This window comes from Salvelinus fontinalis, chromosome 4 (assembly GCF_029448725.1).
Source record: "Salvelinus fontinalis isolate EN_2023a chromosome 4, ASM2944872v1, whole genome shotgun sequence".
NCBI classification, from domain to species: domain Eukaryota; kingdom Metazoa; phylum Chordata; class Actinopteri; order Salmoniformes; family Salmonidae; genus Salvelinus; species Salvelinus fontinalis.
In genome coordinates, this window is record NC_074668.1 from 30,090,891 (window position 1) to 30,109,417 (window position 18,527).

Below are 18,527 nucleotides of genomic sequence, written 5' to 3' on the forward strand. Positions count from 1 at the left end.
CATGTAAGCTGTGGTCTTACTGCTGATGTTTTGCAGGTCCATTGCTGCGGGCGCTCGTGTCTGTGTTTGCTCCCATCTACTGGACCACAGTGCTGCAGACTGGAGCAGCCAGGAACGGCTACTCACTGACCCAGGGCCTGTTCAGACAGGAGTCCCAACTGGAGTTTGACACAGGTCAGTTAGGAACAGATACAGTTACATCCTGCAAAATAACCTGAATTGTTTTACTCTACTTTAAATGTAGTCCTACCACAGTGTTTGTCTCTACTGAACTGAATTTTCCCTTTAAATCTGTAAAGGTGTAGGATCTTAATTGGATCACCCTGTTGCAAGAAATGTTCTTAACAGCAGCAAATACAAACTTGTAGTGTATTGCAAGGTTTAAACAGGCTTCTCAAGTTTATCATTTCCACTTTATCCCCCCTAAGGTCGATGTCCGTGCCCCCCTGGATATTGAATTAGCATAATAATAAAAAATCCCCATAAAAATCAGTCAGTTTAAGCTAGAGATATTGGATGCGTCTCAATCCACTGCGTCTGCCTATGTCGCACTTCAGCATCTGTGGTGACAGAGCTAGAGCGGTGTCTGTCAGCCCATGAGACATCCCGAAGATCGGTCTTCTCACAAAATTGCCTGTAGCGTCGGTTTGGCCCCTCTATGGAAAGTTGAGACTCTCACGAACATGATGGGGTTCCTAGTTTTGCTCTACGACTCCCACAAGTGTCTTGGGACTCGTCTGAAGTCGGTACAGCCGATCTACCAACTTCTGTCTGTAGCGTCCGAACAGTTTGGGCTACACACTAACCCCTCTGTGGAAAGGTGAGACTCTCACAAACACGTACATATCTGTTGTTTTGCTCTAGGTTGCCCACAGGCCCCACAAGACTGAAGGTCCTCAGTACCAGTTGAAAAAATGTATGGTAGTATATATGGAGACTGTTTAGTGCCAAAAATAAGGGGTTAAATATATGTAAGAAAGAAATAACAAATGTTTCCTGATCTTTCTTATATCTCTGTTTCATGTAGTGAATCTGTTATTCAATGCATTTCTATGGCCAAATAGCAGTGAGGCCAAAAATAATGTTTCATCAAATTATATATTTTTTTATATTTTTTTGATACTCCAAGGTGTCTTAAAATACCAAATAATATAATAAAATGATCCCTGGTAAGACCATCTTATAACAATTCCATATAGCTTATTAGAACCCCCCACATCTTAGACAGGGCTTAGAAACTTGTCAGACTTAATTTGCCCTAACAATTTTTTTTATCAACCACTACACAAATGTCCATTAAACTATAATCATCACAATAATTCACATTTCCTCTTGCTGCAGGATTATTTTCCTGACATTATAAAGTGGTCAAATTAAGATCCTACGTATGTACGTTGTAAGAGAACCAGCAGAGGGCATATTGCTCCATGACTGCAGTTAATTTTTGCTCACTTAAGAAATCAGATTCCTAGTCCTTTATTGTCCACAAATTAAGTACAGCCTGAATTCATAATTGATTAAATTAGTTTTTTCTCTCACCAATCTACACACAATACCCCATAATGACAAAGTGACAACATGTTTTTAGAAATGCTTGCAAAGTTATTGAAAATGAAATACAGAAATATCTCATTTCCATAAGTATTCACACCCCCGAGTCAATACTTTGTAGAAGCATCTTTGGCTGCGATTACAGTGGTAAGTCTCTAAGAGCTGGATTGTGCAACATTTGCCCATTATTCTTTAAAAAATTCTTCAAGCTCAGTCAAATTGGTTGTTGATCATTGCTGGACAACCATTTTCAAGTCTTGCCATAGATTTTCAAGTAGATTTAAGTCAAAACTGTAACTCGGCCACTCAGGAACTTTCACTGTCTTCATGGTAAGCAACTCCAGTGAAGATTTGACCTTGTGTTTTAGGCTAATGTCCTGCTGAAAGGTGAATTAATCTCCCAGTGTCTGGTGGAAAGCAGACAGAACCAGGTTATCCTCTAGGATTGTAACTGTGCTTAGCTCCGTTTCATTGATTTTTTTATCCTGAAAAACTCCCCAGTCCTTTACTATTACAAGCATATCCATAACATATCCATAACATGATGCAGCCACCACTATGCTTGAACATATGGAGAGTGGTAATTAGTAATGTGTCGTATTGGATTTGCCTCAAACATAACACTTTGTGTGAAGGATAAAAAGTTAATTGCTTTGCCACATGTTTTGCATTATTACTTTAGTGTCATGTTGCAAACAGGATGCATGTTTTGGAATATTTATATTCTGTACATGCTTCCTTCTTTTCACTCTGTCATTTAGGTTAGCATTGTGGAGTAACAACAATGTTGTTCATCCATCCTCAGTTTTCTCCTATCACAGCCATTAAACTATCACAGCCATTAAACTATCTTTAAAGCAGTGACATCCAAAGTGTAATGAATAACTTCCTAATGTGGAAAGAAATATTCAATGTCTCTTTTTTTTACCCATCTATCAATAGGTGCAATTCTTTGAGAGGCATTGGAAAACCCTGGTCTTTGTGGTTGAATCTGTGTTTGAAATGCACTGCTCAACTGAGGGACCTTGAAATTATCTATATGTGTGGGGTACAGAGATGAGGTAATCATTCAAAAATAATGTTAAACACTATTATTACACACAGTGATTCCATGCAACTTATTATGTGACTTGTTAAGCAAAGTTGTACTTCTGAACTTATTAAGCCTTGCCATAACAAAGGGGTTCAATAGTTATTGACTCAAGACATTTCAGACAACAAACCAAAAAAAAGTAAGTAAACAAACAAGTAAACAAACCAAAAAAAAAACATTATTTCACTTTGAACTTATGGGGTATTGTGTGTAGGCCAGTGACCCCCCAAAATCTCTATTGAATCCATTTTAAATTCAGGCTGTAACCTAGCAAAATGTGGAAAAAGTCGTAAGGATCTCCAGGGGGAGGGGGGTGAAGACCACAACCTCATGAACCAGGGCTTCATGTGCACCATCCTCTACAGACGGCCAGGTCCTGTAGAGTCCAGAGACAGATCTATAGGTTTAGTGTGGAGGGTCTGGTGATTGGCAGATTTGACTACAGCAATAATAACTACCGTGTCACTAGCATGCAGGCCATGATCAATGAAACTTCTCTTCCCATTGACCTTAACCATTATGTTGACGTGCCTGGAAGGATCAAACAGTTTGGGAAATTCAGTTTCATGAACTATTACCTCAGTGATCACACATCATGAAGCACAGTAAGATATCTAATGCCAACGGACAAGTGATGGAGGTCCAGTATGAGATCCTGAAGTCTAGTGCAGTATGATAAAATGGGTCGCATCATTATCCGTGACATCAGGATCAGTGGAGGCTTGGGGGAGGAGCTATAGGAGGATGGGCTCATTGTAATGGTTTAAATGGAACGGTATCAAACATATGGAAACCATGTTTGACTCTGTTCCATTTATTCCATTTCAGCCACTGCAATAAGCTCGTCCTCCAATAGCTCATCCCACCAGCCTCCGCTGATCAGGACCGGTGTGGATAACATCACACGCTACTCATACAAGTATGATGCTGATAGTCAGCTTATAGTTACGACCTCAGCATTAAGTGACTGATTCATGGCAACAGTGCCAGACTAATGCCGTTGCACTACGACTTACAAGACTGAGAAATTCAGTACGGATGAAGATGGCTTTCTTCGCCTGCGGGGCAATGTCCTGTTTGATTACAGCTCCAACTGACAGTGTCGGAGAGGAGTGTTCACTACCGCTATAACGGCCTAGGCAGGACCCGTGACGGCTCACAGCTGCAGTTCTTTTATGCTGGCCTGACCAAACCTACCAGGGTGACCGACATGTTCAACCACTCCAGCTCTGAGATCACTTCCCTTTACTATGACCTGCAGGGACACCACCTCATCGCCATAGAGCTAAGCAGCGGGGAGGAATACTACGTAGCCTGTGATAACTCTGGCACGCCACTGGCCATCTTCAGTAGCCAAGGACACATTGTCAAGGAGATGCTCTACACCACTTACAGAGACATTTACCAAGACTCAAACTCTCCTTTTAGCTGATCATCTGGTTCCAGGGCGGTCTCTATGACCCGCTAATCAATCTGGTGCACCTGGGGAAGAGGGACTATGATGTGGTGGCTGGGAGGTGGACCACTCCCAACCATAACCTGTGGATGGAACTCAGCATCAGCCCCAAGCCTTTCAACCTCTACTCCTTCAACAACCGCTATGCTTTTGGAGAGTTACAGGATGTCACCAAGTTCACTACAGATATTAGCAGTTGATTGCAACTGTTTGGGTTTCAGCTCCACAATGTTGTCCCTGGTTATCCCAAGCCGGAGGTGGAGGTGGAGAGTATGGAGCAAACCTATGCAATGATTAGAACTCAAACCAAGACACAAGACTGGGACCCTAGTAAGATTCTGTTGGGTATTCAGTGTGAGTTGCAGAAACACCTGAAGAACTTAATCACTCTGGACCGGCTGCCTATGAGTAAGGTGAGTGGTCAGCTGGGGGCGTGGCTTGGCCCGAAGGCCACGCTTCTCTGCCTTCTCCTCCATCTTTAGTAAGGGCGTCAAGTTTGCCATCAGAGATGATGTCGTCATCTCCGAAATCATTGGGGTTGCTAGCGAGGACAGCCTGCGTGTGGCATCAGTCCTAAACCACGCAGTCTACCTGTCAGGCCTGCACTTCATGGTGGGAGTTCTGGATAATCACTACTTCATCAAGCCTGACCTGCTGGAGGGGGACCTAGGAGTGGTCGGCCACACCGGAGTGGGACGCGCTCTGGACAACGGCGCCAACATGACCTTGTCCCAGATGACGACTGTGGTGGGAGCTTCGCTGACATCCAGATGCAGAACAGGACTCACTTCAACATCCTCTACGGTGTCACAGAGGAGGAGAAGGAACATGTGCTGGAGGAGGCCTGGGTAATACAGCACAGGAGGCTGGAGGAAGGAGAGAAGGGCTCCAGGCTCTGGACACAAAGGGGATGGTTTCCATGTGTTTGATGCCATTCCATTTACTCCATTACAGCAGCTTCCACTGAACAATGTTGTGAATTGCTCTCATTTCAGTTTATACAGTACATATCTCTTTGTGATCTGTGAAATTGTAGTGACAGTTACTGTCTTTTTTTTGTGACTACAAGACTCACTGGCATCTGGGATTTTGCTTCTTCTTGCTTCTTTGACATTCTGGTGGTACAATGGAATAGATTGTGTGAGTTTAGACAAATTAAATTGTAAATAGCAAGTGCTTTATTAATATCGTTAATACGATCAATAGAATTGATCGCTGGAGTTACACAGCAACGGGAAAAAGTATTCAAGCTGAACCTGTACAGTATAATTTACTTTTTAACAAATTGCTTATTGTAAAATATGTCATGTATTATCTGGGTGGAGCACCTTCCATATCATGAAAAGTATTATTTGTATAATTTATTTACTGGACTAGAATGTGGAGCTTGCAGGGCAGACTATAGTGGCCTACACAAAGTGCTAAATCATTGTGTAAATGCTCCAAATAGCTCATCATATTGCAATTCACAGGTATTACATTCATTGTACCTTAATTATCCTGATGCCATTACAAGGCTGTCCTTACCAGTCCCTGTTCAGTTAGACAGACGTGTCCTAGTAATAGAAATATCCGAGCTAGCAGGTCAATTGGCAGACAGTACAGAAGATACATCTCACTGAGTAATCCAAAAGTCATGAATTAGTTGTAAGAATAAATGGTTTTCATGGTAAAAAAAGGTGATAAGCTTGTAAAAAATATCCAAAACGAATGTAATTGGTCACGTACACATGTTTAGCAGATGGTTTTACGAGTGTAGCAAAATATTTGTGCTTCTAGTTCCGACAGTGCAGCAATATCTAACAAGTAATATCTAACAATTCCACAACAAATATCTAATACACACACATCTAAGTAAAGGAATGGAATAAGATTTTATATGGATTGGCAATGACAGAGCGGCATAGGCTAAGATGCAATAGATAATATAGAATACAGTATATACATGAGATGAGTAATGCAAGATATGTAAACATTATTAAAGTGACTAGTGTTCCATGTTTTAAAGTGGCCAATGATTTCAAGTCTGTATGTAGGCAGCAGCCTCTCTGTGCTAGTGATGGCTGTTTAACGGTCTGATGGCATTGAGATAGAAGCTGTTTTTCAGTCTCGGTCCCAGCTTTGATGCACTTGTACTGACCTCGCCTTCTGGATGGTAGCAGGGTGAACAGGCAGTGGCTTGGGTGGTTGTTGTCCTTGATCTTTTTGGCCTTCCTGTGACATCGGGTGCTGTAGGTGTTATGGAGGGCAGGTAGTTAGCCCCCCGTGATCCGTTGTGCAGACCGCACCACCCTCTGAAGAGCCCTGCGGTTGTGGGCGGTGCAGTTGCCGTACCAGGTGGCGATACAGCCCGACAGGATGCTCTCAATTGTGCATCTGTAAAAGTTTGAAGGTTTTAGGAGCCAAGCCAAATTTTCTTCAGCCTCCTGAGGTTGAAGAGGTGCTGTTGCGCCTTCTTCACCACACTGTCTGTGTGGGTGGACCATTTTGTAGGACAAGGCACACTTAAAGTTTATCAAGTGGGTAGAAGTATAGACTAATAATCAGGAGCGGGAAGTCAGAGCAAGGTGAACAGCAGACAGGATGACAAATTTACAGTGGGTGTCTTATAAGAGCCTGAGTGTATACTAGTTACAGGTCAAATGTAGTAGATGTGGAGGATGATTTTTCAAAGAGAAATGCACACAGAGTAGCTGTTTCCCACAGATAAAATTGACTGGAAACAGCAATGTTTCAATATTTGCATGTATTTGGTCTGTGCTTAATTTACTACAACGAAGTCACATTGTGTTCCAGCATTAGTCATTCCCATTCCTATGTGAAAAGTTTGTAAGTGATGCTGTATGCCTCTGTCTGATATTCAACAGAAATGATCTGAGGAAATTCGATGTGCATAAGAGTACACCGTCTTCACAACAGCTAAAATATTTTCCATGTAGCCCCAGTTAAACAAGCCTTAGTAAAGCAATGGTTTACGCCATCCTTTGAAACCTATAAGAATCCTCTTTATTTCCCAAGACAGACTTTCATGTATGGGAAAGAATTTTAAGTATTTAGTATTTATTTTATTTTTGATCAGAGTATGACGTGTTTGGATCCGAAGAAGTTTATAAGGTAAAATGTTGTCTCGTCATTCACCCTCACGCGTTTCCCATACGCACAATTTGGTTGTATTGTTGTCAAGTATTTTTGTCATTGGGATGTGTATGGTTTGTGTGCTGACATCTGTTTTCTACGCTGTGGAAAAGGCTGAACCAAAAGCATGAAGTGCTGTTGGACGGAGCCTGTTGGACGGAGCCAAACACCATATATTCAGTAGCACTTTAACACTGTCCAGTTCATCACAAATATCATTCTTTGCAACCTTATGTTGTTTTTTACTTTCCTTCTCATTGGGTTGTATTGCAAAAAGGAATTGAATAAAACATAGGCTATATGGTATACTAGGAAACGCTTTACTTGACACCCAGCGTCATAATACATTATGACAAGGTCATAACCATGTCATAACAGCTGACATAACTTGTCATAACCTGACATAATTGCATTATTTTATGGTTATGACACCAACATAAGTGTCAAAACGTATATATAAATATTTTTTTTACCTGCTAAATTATTGTAATTGTGCACACATCGATGTCAGACATGCAGCTTACCCCAATGCTCTGTTGCTGATGACTGAGATGAATGCAGGAACAGATTTTTGGAGCAGGACCAGACACCCTCTTTTAGACTGATGACTGATATAAAGGCCTATCACGTACATGCCCATCTGGCATATATGATTATGATGGTCATAATGCTTCATGACAGTGTCAAAGTGTACTTTCTTAGTCCAAGTAAAGTGACGCAGGATGTTATAATGCTTCATGACAGTGTCATAAAGTGTATTTTCTGCAACTTATTTAAAATATGATGAAAACAACATGACTGTAAAGCATTCATTACATCAAAACAAAGGATTTAAGAGAGATTTTCAAACGAAAGTTAACTTCTTGGCAGGGAAAATTCTAATTTGAATAAATTTGGGTTTTGACACTAATGTAAGTGTCATAACCAGCCATAAAATAATGCAATATATATCACAACAGATGTAAATATATGGGTCATGACAGTTATGGCCATGTTATGTCAGCTGTTATGACACATGACATAGTTATGTGTTCAAAACAAGTTCTTTTGTATTTGTATTAATCCATGCTGTATCTGAATGTTCTGTTTGTGTGTGTGTGTAACCAGGAGAGAGCCTTCGGGTAACACATGTAGCCAGAGGTCTGGACTCAGAGGGGGTTCTCCTCATGGACATCGTTATCAATGGCTTTGTCCCTCCAACATTATCAACCTCCCATCTCAATCTGCAGGTATGTAATGACTAACACTCTCATTCTAAAGCCAGCTCAAGTCCCTGACCGTGACTAACCATGACACTCTATCTCTAATATGATGATTGCTTTGTGTCCTGGAGGAGTTTGATGAGTCATACGTGCAGATGGGACCAGGGCAGCTGTACTCGTGGTCGTCCCAGGCCCATCAGAGAGCAGGCGGTCCCATGGTGCTGCGCTGTAACCACTCCATCATCTACGAGGGCCAAGAGGAGCGCCAGGGGCCCCTGTTGCAGCTGCTTAAGGTGTCCCAGATGAGTGCCATCTACAGCATATTCACTCTCAGTTTGGACTTCCAGATGACAGCCTCATTACTCCTACCAGGTCAGTGCAAACACAAGACAGACAAACACAAGACAGACAAACACAAGACAGACAAACACTTGACTTTAAACTGATGTACTGTAGCAAACATGTTGCATTTTTGTCATTGTAGTTGTTTAAATGTAAGTTTCAATTTAATCGGTTCATAGACTTAAGGTGGTGCTCTGTATTTTTAGATGGTGATGGAGAAACATGCCCGAAAGGTTTTGTCCTGGATACAGCCTCTTACTGTGCTGGTATGTTTTTGTATACTTTTGCCTTCTGTGATTTAAAATAAAAAATAAGCTAAAAAAAACAAACAATTATAACAAGTTACAAGTATGCCGTAGAAAATTGTTGAAATGAAAATATTCCAAATACCCTTTTTGGATTGACCAATCATATTTTGTATTGCAGTGTAATTATAATGTATTACAACAATACAATTACAAAGTATTACAATACGATGAACTCATGCAGAAAATCTAAATAAACTGTAACTGTTGAATCGTTAGATGAGGATGAATGTGCTGCAGAATCGCCCTGCTCTCATTCCTGCAACAATGTGATGGGTGGCTTTTCCTGTGCCTGTCCCTCCGGCTTCACCATCTCTCCCAAGACCAACACATGCCAAGGTCAGCCACAGGAAACATTCTCACTGAATGCTGCACACTTTATCACACCATTTTATGTCTCCTATTTAGATATGTCATTACATTAGGTGATCTGTCTGTATATGGCTCTGGTATCATGTTGATTTGTAAGCTTTAGAAGGCAATCTATTGTGACAGATAGAAAAATATAAATATTTACATTCATTTAAATAGTCAGATAGCTAGTGCACACTATCTGGTTGTGGGATTATCTGAACTGATGGTATCGCTGTGAATGTATAAACACTGTTATTGTAGACAGTGTTCTTATGTTTCACTTCACATTTGTGGTACCTCTCTGCAGATATTGATGAATGTGCCCAGGGTTCCCACATGTGCCACTACAACCAGCAGTGTGTGAACACGGTCGGCACGTACCGCTGCCAGGCCAAATGTGGCCCAGGGTTCAAGCCCAGCGCCATGGGAACCAGCTGTGAAGGCAAGTCTATTCACAACAAATGAAAAGTTTGTTTTGGATTTTCTTTCAGCCGCTCATCAACTGTATAAGGCATATTAGTAACAGAGTTAGAGCTGTGGTGTGTGTTTCAGATGTGGACGAGTGCCAGGAGTCGTCTCTCTCCCCGTGTCAGCAGCAGTGTCTGAACACCCTGGGCTCCTTCCGCTGTGTCTGCAACCCTGGCTACCAGCTCTCTGGCCACCGCTGTCTAGGTCAGTGGTACCTGCGGCTCACTGATGATATTTTCAACAGAATCAAATGTTTCACACCAGGAAGCAGTAAACTGTAAGTTATGGAAGCAGTTAACTTATGGAATCTCAAACCCTTTATGCTTGTTTATAAACAGACATCAACGAGTGCAGCAGGAATGTGTGCCCAGCTCACCAGCAGTGCCGCAACACAGAGGGAGGCTACCAGTGTTTCGACAGCTGCCCAGCTGGCATGAGAATGGGAGAGAATGGGGCCTGTGTGGGTATGATGCCATTCATAATTAATGCGTCTGTTACTCTGACTGTTGTTGCATGCAGGTACAGCTTTGTGCCATGAGAATGATGACCCTCACATTAAGCCCTGTGTTTACCAACGTTTTGTGTCACAGATGTGGACGAGTGCCAGGATGGGAGCCACATGTGCCGCTACAGCCAGATCTGTCAGAACACCATTGGGGGGTACGGCTGTGTCTGCCCTAGAGGTTATCAGTCCCAAGGGGTGGGACGTCCATGCCTGGGTAAGACGCTTCATTTTGGCATAGTCATGTTTTACTACACAAAACAATATGCTACTGTTCAATAAAATGTTGTTCTAAGTGTAGTGTCTGAGTCTTATTTTGCCTTTCAGACGTTGATGAGTGCCTACAGACGCCGAGTCCATGTGCCCACCAGTGCCGTAACGTGCCAGGCAGCTTCCGGTGCCTCTGCCCACCAGGCACTGTGTTACTGGGGGATGGGCGCTCCTGTGCTGGCCTAGAGAGAGGACAGGCCTTCTCCAACGGTACCCGCATCAGGGAAAGACTGCGCCCACAGCTGGTGTCATCGCTCGGTAGGCCCATCCTCTCACGGCATCATGGGGTATCCCGCATCACCAGACAGAGCTGCCCCATAGGCTACACCAACCGAGATGGCACATGTGTCGGTGAGTGTTGCTCCCCCTAAAGTAGAAGTCCCTTTGGAAGTATTTCCCCAATATAAAGATGTTGTTATTAAATAACCTAAACCACCAAGGTCACTTTGGTTCTGTCATCTAATTGGCATCTGTGTTACATTTACATTACATTTAAGTCATTTAGCAGACGCTCTTATCCAGAGCGACTTACAAATTGGTACATTCACCTTATGATATCCAGTGGAACAACCACTTTACAATAGTGCATCTAAATCTTTTAGGGGGGGTGGGGGGGTTAGAAGGATTACTTTATCCTATCCTAGGTATTCCTTAAAGAGGTGGGGTTTCAGGTGTCTCCGGAAGGTGGTGATTGACTCCGCTGACCTGGCGTCGTGAGGGAGTTTGTTCCACCATTGGGGTGCCAGAGCAGCGAACAGTTTTGACTGGGCTGAGCGGGAACTGTACTTCCTCAAAGGTAGGGAGGCGAGCAGGCCAGAGGTGGATGAACGCAGTGCCCTTGTTTGGGTGTAGGGCCTGATCAGAGCCTGAAGGTACGGAGGTGCCGTTCCCCTCACAGCTCCGTAGGCAAGCACCATGGTCTTGTAGCGGATGCGAGCTTCAACTGGAAGCCAGTGGAGAGAGCGGAGGAGCGGGGTGACGTGAGAGAACTTGGGAAAGTTGAACACCAGACGGGCTGCGGCGTTCTGGATGAGTTGTAGGGGTTTAATGGCACAGGCAGGGAGCCCAGCCAACAGCGAATTGCAGTAATCCAGACGGGAGATGACAAGTGCCTGGATTAGGGCCTGCGCCGCTTCCTGCGTGAGGCAGGGTCGTACTCTGCGAATGTTGTAGAGCATGAACCTACAGGAACGGGTCACCGCCTTGATGTTAGTTGAGAACGACAGGGTGTTGTCCAGGATCACGCCAAGGTTCTTAGCACTCTGGGAGGAGGACACAATGGATTTGTCAACCGTGATGGCGAGATCATGGAACGGGCAGTCCTTCCCCGGGAGGAAGAGCAGCTCCGTCTTGCCGAGGTTCAGCTTGAGGTGGTGATCCGTCATCCACACTGATATGTCTGCCAGACATGCAGAGATGCGATTCACCACCTGGTTATCAGAGGGGGGAAAGGAGAAGATTAATTGTGTGTCGTCTGCATAGCAATGATAGGAGAGACCATGTGAGGATATGACAGAGCCAAGTGACTTGGTGTATAGCGAGAATAGGAGAGGGCCTAGAACAGAGCCCTGGGCGACACCAGTGGTGAGAGCACGTGGTGCGGAGACAGATTCTCGCCACGCCACCTGGTAGGAGCGACCTGTCAGGTAGGACGCAATCCAAGCGTGGGCCGCGCCGGAGATGCCCAGCTCGGAGAGGGTGGAGAGGAGGATCTGATGGTTCACAGTATCAAAGGCAGCCGATAGGTCTAGAAGGATGAGAGCAGAGGAGAGAGAGTTAGCTTTAGCAGTGCGGAGCGCCTCCGTGACACAGAGAAGAGCAGTCTCAGTTGAATGACTAGTCTTGAAACCTGACTGATTTGGATCAAGAAGGTCATTCTGAGAGAGATAGCAGGAGAGCTGGCCAAGGACGGCACGTTCAAGAGTTTTGGAGAGAAAAGAAAGAAGGGATACTGGTCTGTAGTTGTTGACATCGGAGGGATCGAGTGTAGGTTTTTTCAGAAGGGGTGCAACTCTCGCTCTCTTGAAGACGGAAGGGACGTAGCCAGCGGTCAAGGATGAGTTGATGAGCGAGGTAAGGGAGAAGGTCTCCGGAAATGGTCTGGAGAAGAGAGGAGGGGATAGGGTCAAGCGGGCAAGTTGTTGGGCGGCCGGCCGTCACAAGACGCGAGATTTCATCTGGAGAGAGAGGGGAGAAAGAGGTCAAAGCACAGGGTAGGGCAGTGTGAGCAGAACCAGCGGTGTCGTTTGACTTAGCAAACGAGGATCGGATGTCGTCGACCTTCTTTTCAAAATGGTTGACGAAGTCATCAGCAGAGAGGGAGGAGGGGGGAGGAGGGGGAGGAGGATTCAGGAGGGAGGAGAAGGTGGCAAAGAGCTTCCTAGGGTTAGAGGCAGATGCTTGGAATTTAGAGTGGTAGAAATTGGCTTTAGCAGCAGAGACAGAAGAGGAGAATGTAGAGAGGAGGGAGTGAAAGGATGCCAGGTCCGCAGGGAGGCGAGTTTTCCTCCATTTCCGCTCGGCTGCCCGGAGCCCTGTTCTGTGAGCTCGCAATGAGTCGTCGAGCCACGGAGCAGGAGGGGAGGACCGAGCCGGCCTGGAGGATAGGGGACATAGAGAGTCAAAGGATGCAGAAAGGGAGGAGAGGAGGGTTGAGGAGGCAGAATCAGGAGATAGGTTGGAGAAGGTTTGAGCAGAGGGAAGAGATGATAGGATGGAAGAGGAGAGAGTAGCGGGGGAGAGAGAGCGAAGGTTGGGTTTGTGTTTGTGGACAAGATGGAGAAGAAGTTTCTCATTTTCCTTGAACGTCTGTAAGCAAAGGCCACAAGCAAGGGACTTTAATCTGGTACCACTGGTGCTTACCTCATCATGCCATTGATCTCTGTACAGATGTGGATGAGTGCTTGCTGAGGAAGCCGTGCCAACATGAGTGCCGAAACACAATAGGCAGTTTCCAGTGCCTCTGTCCTACAGGCTACCAGCTCTTACCCAACGGCAGGAGCTGTAAAGGTATGGAGAAAACATACAATTCACATAACCACCCATCACAACTGGGTTTGCATTGCCAAGAACATACACAGGTACTGAATTTCCTTTCTGATGCTTGCAGACATTGATGAGTGTGCAGTACAAGGCATCCAGTGTGGACACAACCAGATGTGCTTCAACACTCGTGGAGGACATCAGTGTCTGGACACGCCCTGCCCTGCATCCTATCAGAAAGGAGGAAGCCCAGGGTAAGGGGCCTCAATCAACACCACTGTGTGTTGCAATGTGTGGCTAGTTAGACAGATTGTTTCCTGGGTATTTTTGTAATATTGTAGTTACCGTAGTTACTTATCACACAACCATAGTCATTTTTTGTGTAGTTAGCTATGTATGTAATAAGTCACTGACCATTGATGCCAAAAAAACATGAATTGGTTGTTGTGTACAGTAGGTATGTATTGTATGTGTCACTGAACTTTAGAGCCAGCTGACAACAGTATCAGTACCTCTGGAAGTGTAACAGTTGACTCTTCTTTCTCCATGGCAGGACGTGCTACAGACCCTGCTCTTGGGACTGTGCCTCTGGAGGTTCCCCTCTGCTACTCCAGTACAAGCTGCTGACCCTCCCCCTCGGCATCCTAGCCAATCACAATGTGGTGCGCCTGTCGGCCTTCTCTGAGGTGGGGGTGTTGCAGGAGAGAACATCCTTCACCATCCTGGAGCAGGGCAGTGAGGGGGATCCGGGGGCAGGGGGCCAGATATTTGGCATCAGGGATGAGGCAGGCAGGGGCATCATCTTCACCCTACGGCCCCTGCAGATGCCAGGCCTGGTGCGTTTGAGGGTGCAGGCCACCACCCTCTCCACACAGGGCCGCATCACATACCAGAGCATCTTCATCATCTACATCTCCATCTCTAGATACCCCTACTGAGCCCCCCCTCAGCTGGAGGGTGGAACTGACTGTGTTTTCCCCTAAAATGCCCCTGTCCCCTTCCTCAATCTCTGTAGAATCAGGCCCCCGGCCTGGGAGAACGAGCATGCCAACCAAGCCAAGCCAAGGACGCACTAATCATGAGACAAGGCAAACAGTATTATCACTAAGGATTTCACTGATATTTGGACCCTTATCTGTGGTACAATGTAAACTGTATTGAAATGGATCTTAAACTGTGAGGACATGGTTTAGTCAAAATCTGTTCTGTTTTGTTGGATTTATCACAATGAACATGCCAAAGATGGTCCTATAGCATTAGAATGGCGTGCAGCTATTTATATTGTGAAAATGCTACAGGTTTGTCAATATTATTTTATCTCGTGTTTTCCTATTCTTTTAAGTCATTGTTGTCACATGAATCAGCTATCAGGTGCTATTCTGAATGTACTGTACTTGAGTGTGTTTACGTTTATGGCCTTAGCTTCATCGAAGCAGTGAGCCATATGGCGTTTGTGTTACAAGAACAAACGGATGAGAAAGCATTTCCTCCCCCGGCCTGGACTAAACCATCTTAAGCAGGAAGTAGAAGACCATTTGAGTTTGATTGCTCTCATTGGACTCTGTGCTGAATGGAGTTGGCCTCCACTAGCAGGGCCACAACATGGACATCAGAGAAAATGTCCCTTTCTGCTTAATCACGTTTAGTCTGTAGGCTGTAGTATTCTGATTTAGCCATTCATCTTTCTAAATGCGTTTCAAAATTCCATGGTTAAAAACCATAGAGGGAGGGAAGCAACAAAGACACCGTGCTGAGCAACAACTATTTATTGTTATACCAAAAGCATACTCAGTGAGTAGTATGCACACACACACACACACACACACACACACACCAAAATGTGAAGAACCACATCCAGTGGGTGTTTGTGAAACAGGGAAAGAGGAAGCAGACGAATATTAATAGAAAATATGCACAATATACTTGTGAATTAAACATGCTGAACAAACTCCGCAAAATCATGGCTGCAATAGTGCAGTGTACATTTCTTTAGAATTTCGACTGCACCCTCCCTTTTATTAGCTGTGTGATGAATTAACCAACATTTCAGAGTCACTGTATACACATGTAAAACCATAAAATTCATCCAAAAATGTCTGTTTTGGAAAATGTGTATTACTGTCCGCTTTGGTCATTGGTAGTAATGTACGTTAAATGTGTTTTAACTGTAAGTCAACCAATGAGAAAATGAAATTAAACTTTGCCATTTATGACACAATTATATTTGGACTGTTTCAGTTACCTGCAGCACTACCTCCAAGGCTGTTCTGCTGCCCGTGACGATACCAAAAAATGCCGCCCCCTCCATGTATATTCCAGAGGTTGAAGTTTGGTTCAAATGTAGGTTCTGAATGAAAGGTGAAAAGGTATTTTCCATATGTCTAAAACATATTTTCCAGGATGTTGAAAAGGAATCTTTTCCAGATGTTGAAAAATACGTATTTTCCATACATCGAAATAAGGTTCATTTTCGGTTCTGAATGAATGTTGAAAATTCATATTTTCCAGGCATTGAAAATATGTATTTTCCAGATATTGAAATCAGGCTCATTTTTGGTTCTGAATGAAAGTTGGAAATAAGTGATTTATTAACAGCTATGTTATGACCGGACAAAATCTGAACCAAACATAGACATCTATGATTGGTTCAGATTTGGTCCAGACCGGACCAAAAACCAATGTCAGTGGATGTGGAAATCAAGGCCGACCATTCTACCCCAAAAAAAGCCTTCCAAACGGCATCGCAGTTAGTCCGTGCTTACTGAGGGCTACAGTGCTGCCTGAAATTACATATTTTGAATGCCCATCTATGGTAAGCCTACCGTTTGTGAAACACCAAAAAAAGATGTCCAAAAGATGGCAGGCTACACCCCAGTAAGCACGAGGTAACATGTCGGCCCGCAATGGAATTTTGAATGCCGATCCATGTTGTAGTCCCACCGTTTGTAAAACAGGCCGTTGCATTGGCTTTATTAGTCCTAATTCCTGTGACTAATCAACTTGGCCATTTAAACTCTGAATATCAGCAGGGCTGGGGAGTAACGGATTACATGTAATCCATTACATGTAAGGGGTCACAAAAAACAGTAACTATAATCGTTATGTTACCAGCGAAAACATTGTAATCAGATTACTGATACTTTTGAAAAACTAGATTACTTTGAGGATTACTTTTAAATTCAGAAAGGATGTTTGTAAAAAAAAATCTTTGACACTTCTCTGTTTTCTCAATGACATTCAAATCAGAATTGAAAAAAGGCGCACTTTTAAATTTGTTCCACCTGAGCGAGTCTGAGCACAAGTCAGAGACCACTATGATGACACACAGAATGTGTTTGATGGATCGCGGGGAAAAAGCAGGAATATGCCTTTGTAGGCTACAGTCCAAGCTAATGGTGCGACTGCTGTCGGGATCCAAAGATTATCCAACTTGAATAAACGCTTGGAGGTAAGGATGGCAGTAACTGTGAAACTTACGCCGATACGGATATCACGTATTGATATCTACATAGCGCATTGATGTGAATCACACTGCTGCTCTGTCATTTAGCTATTTATGCCTTACGGATTGTGGTTGTTGTTCACAAATATAAATGTGTATTTGAACCCAATAACGGTTGAATTCAAGAAGTTTAAGCTGCCTATGTCACACCCTGACCTGAGATATCTCTGTTTTCTTTATATTTTGGTTAGGTCAGGGTGTGACTAGGGTGGATACGCTCGTTTTTGTGTTGTCTAGGAATTTGTATGTTTATGGTGGCCTGATATGGTTCCCAATCAGAGGCAGCTGTTTATTGTTGTCTCTGATTGGAGATCATATTTAGGTAGCCATTTCCCTTTGGTGTTTGTGGGTTCTTGTCTATGTGTAGTCGCCTGTCAGCACTCATTTGTATAGCTTCACATGTCGTTTTGTTATTTTGGTTAGTTTATTCAGTGTTCATTCTTATTATAAAGAAGAATGTACGCATACCACGCTGCGCCTCTGTCACGTTCGTCGTATGAATCGGACCGAGGCGCAGCGTGGTATGCGTACATTCTTCTTTATAATAAGAATGAACACTGAACAAACTAACCAAAAGACACGTGAAGCTATACAAATGAGTGCTGACAGGCAACTACACATAGACAAGAACCCACAAACACCAAAGGGAAATGGCTACCTAAATATGATCCCCAATCAGAGTCAACGATGAACAGCTGTCTCTGATCGGGAACCATATCAGGCCACCATAAACATACAAATACCTAGACATACAAAAACCCTAGACAATACAAAACCCCTAGCCAATACAAAAACGAGCGTATCCACCCTAGTCACACCCTGACCTAACCAAAATATAAAGAAAACAGATATCTCAGGTCAGGGCGTGACAGTCTATCAATCGTTGTTTTTTAAACCAATAGATAGCCAGTGAAAAATGCGCTCTTGCAACAGCTGCATAGTGCGGATCCAAGCCTATGGAATAAAAGTCGGGCTTTTATTGCTCAATCTAATTCATGCTGATAAAAAAAAAATCCATAGGCCTAATGGACACATGCTCAAACTTGCACACTTTTGATAGACTTAAAAGGGGCAATCTGTAGTTGCTACATCCATTTTTGGACCTGATTCTTGAAGAATATAACTTATAAATGCCTCATGAGCTTAGTTCAATTGTCACACTCCATGAGAACCCAAAATATAAGCTTGATTTTCTCCAATGTTTGTAAACATTGTAAATGTAAACAAACACTGTATAGCCTCATAACATGGTTAAAACTAAAAAATGAAACAATAGGCCTATAGCAAATGCAGCATATGGCATACATTTTTCACATGTAAATAGCCCTTTTCAGTAGTGCTCAAAGCATGCCATTCCATGAGCGC

The 18,527-nt window shown here is 43.7% G+C and overlaps 1 protein-coding gene across 1 annotated transcript in view; it reads left to right on the plus strand.

Moving 5' to 3' along the window:
* Positions 1–15,868, plus strand: part of hmcn2 (hemicentin 2) — a 69,877-nt gene extending 54,009 nt beyond the window's left edge. Inside the window, exons 69-81 of the mRNA XM_055919608.1 lie at positions 37–174; positions 8,343–8,464; positions 8,569–8,809; positions 8,986–9,045; positions 9,304–9,423; positions 9,746–9,880; positions 9,991–10,110; positions 10,245–10,370; positions 10,497–10,625; positions 10,736–11,029; positions 13,568–13,687; positions 13,788–13,914; positions 14,214–15,868. Of these exons, the coding sequence (XP_055775583.1) occupies positions 37–174; positions 8,343–8,464; positions 8,569–8,809; positions 8,986–9,045; positions 9,304–9,423; positions 9,746–9,880; positions 9,991–10,110; positions 10,245–10,370; positions 10,497–10,625; positions 10,736–11,029; positions 13,568–13,687; positions 13,788–13,914; positions 14,214–14,598 (2,117 nt within the window). The 3' untranslated portion in view covers positions 14,599–15,868. The remainder of the gene's footprint in view (positions 1–36; positions 175–8,342; positions 8,465–8,568; positions 8,810–8,985; positions 9,046–9,303; positions 9,424–9,745; positions 9,881–9,990; positions 10,111–10,244; positions 10,371–10,496; positions 10,626–10,735; positions 11,030–13,567; positions 13,688–13,787; positions 13,915–14,213) is intronic.
* The last annotated feature ends 2,659 nt before the right edge of the window (positions 15,869–18,527 follow it).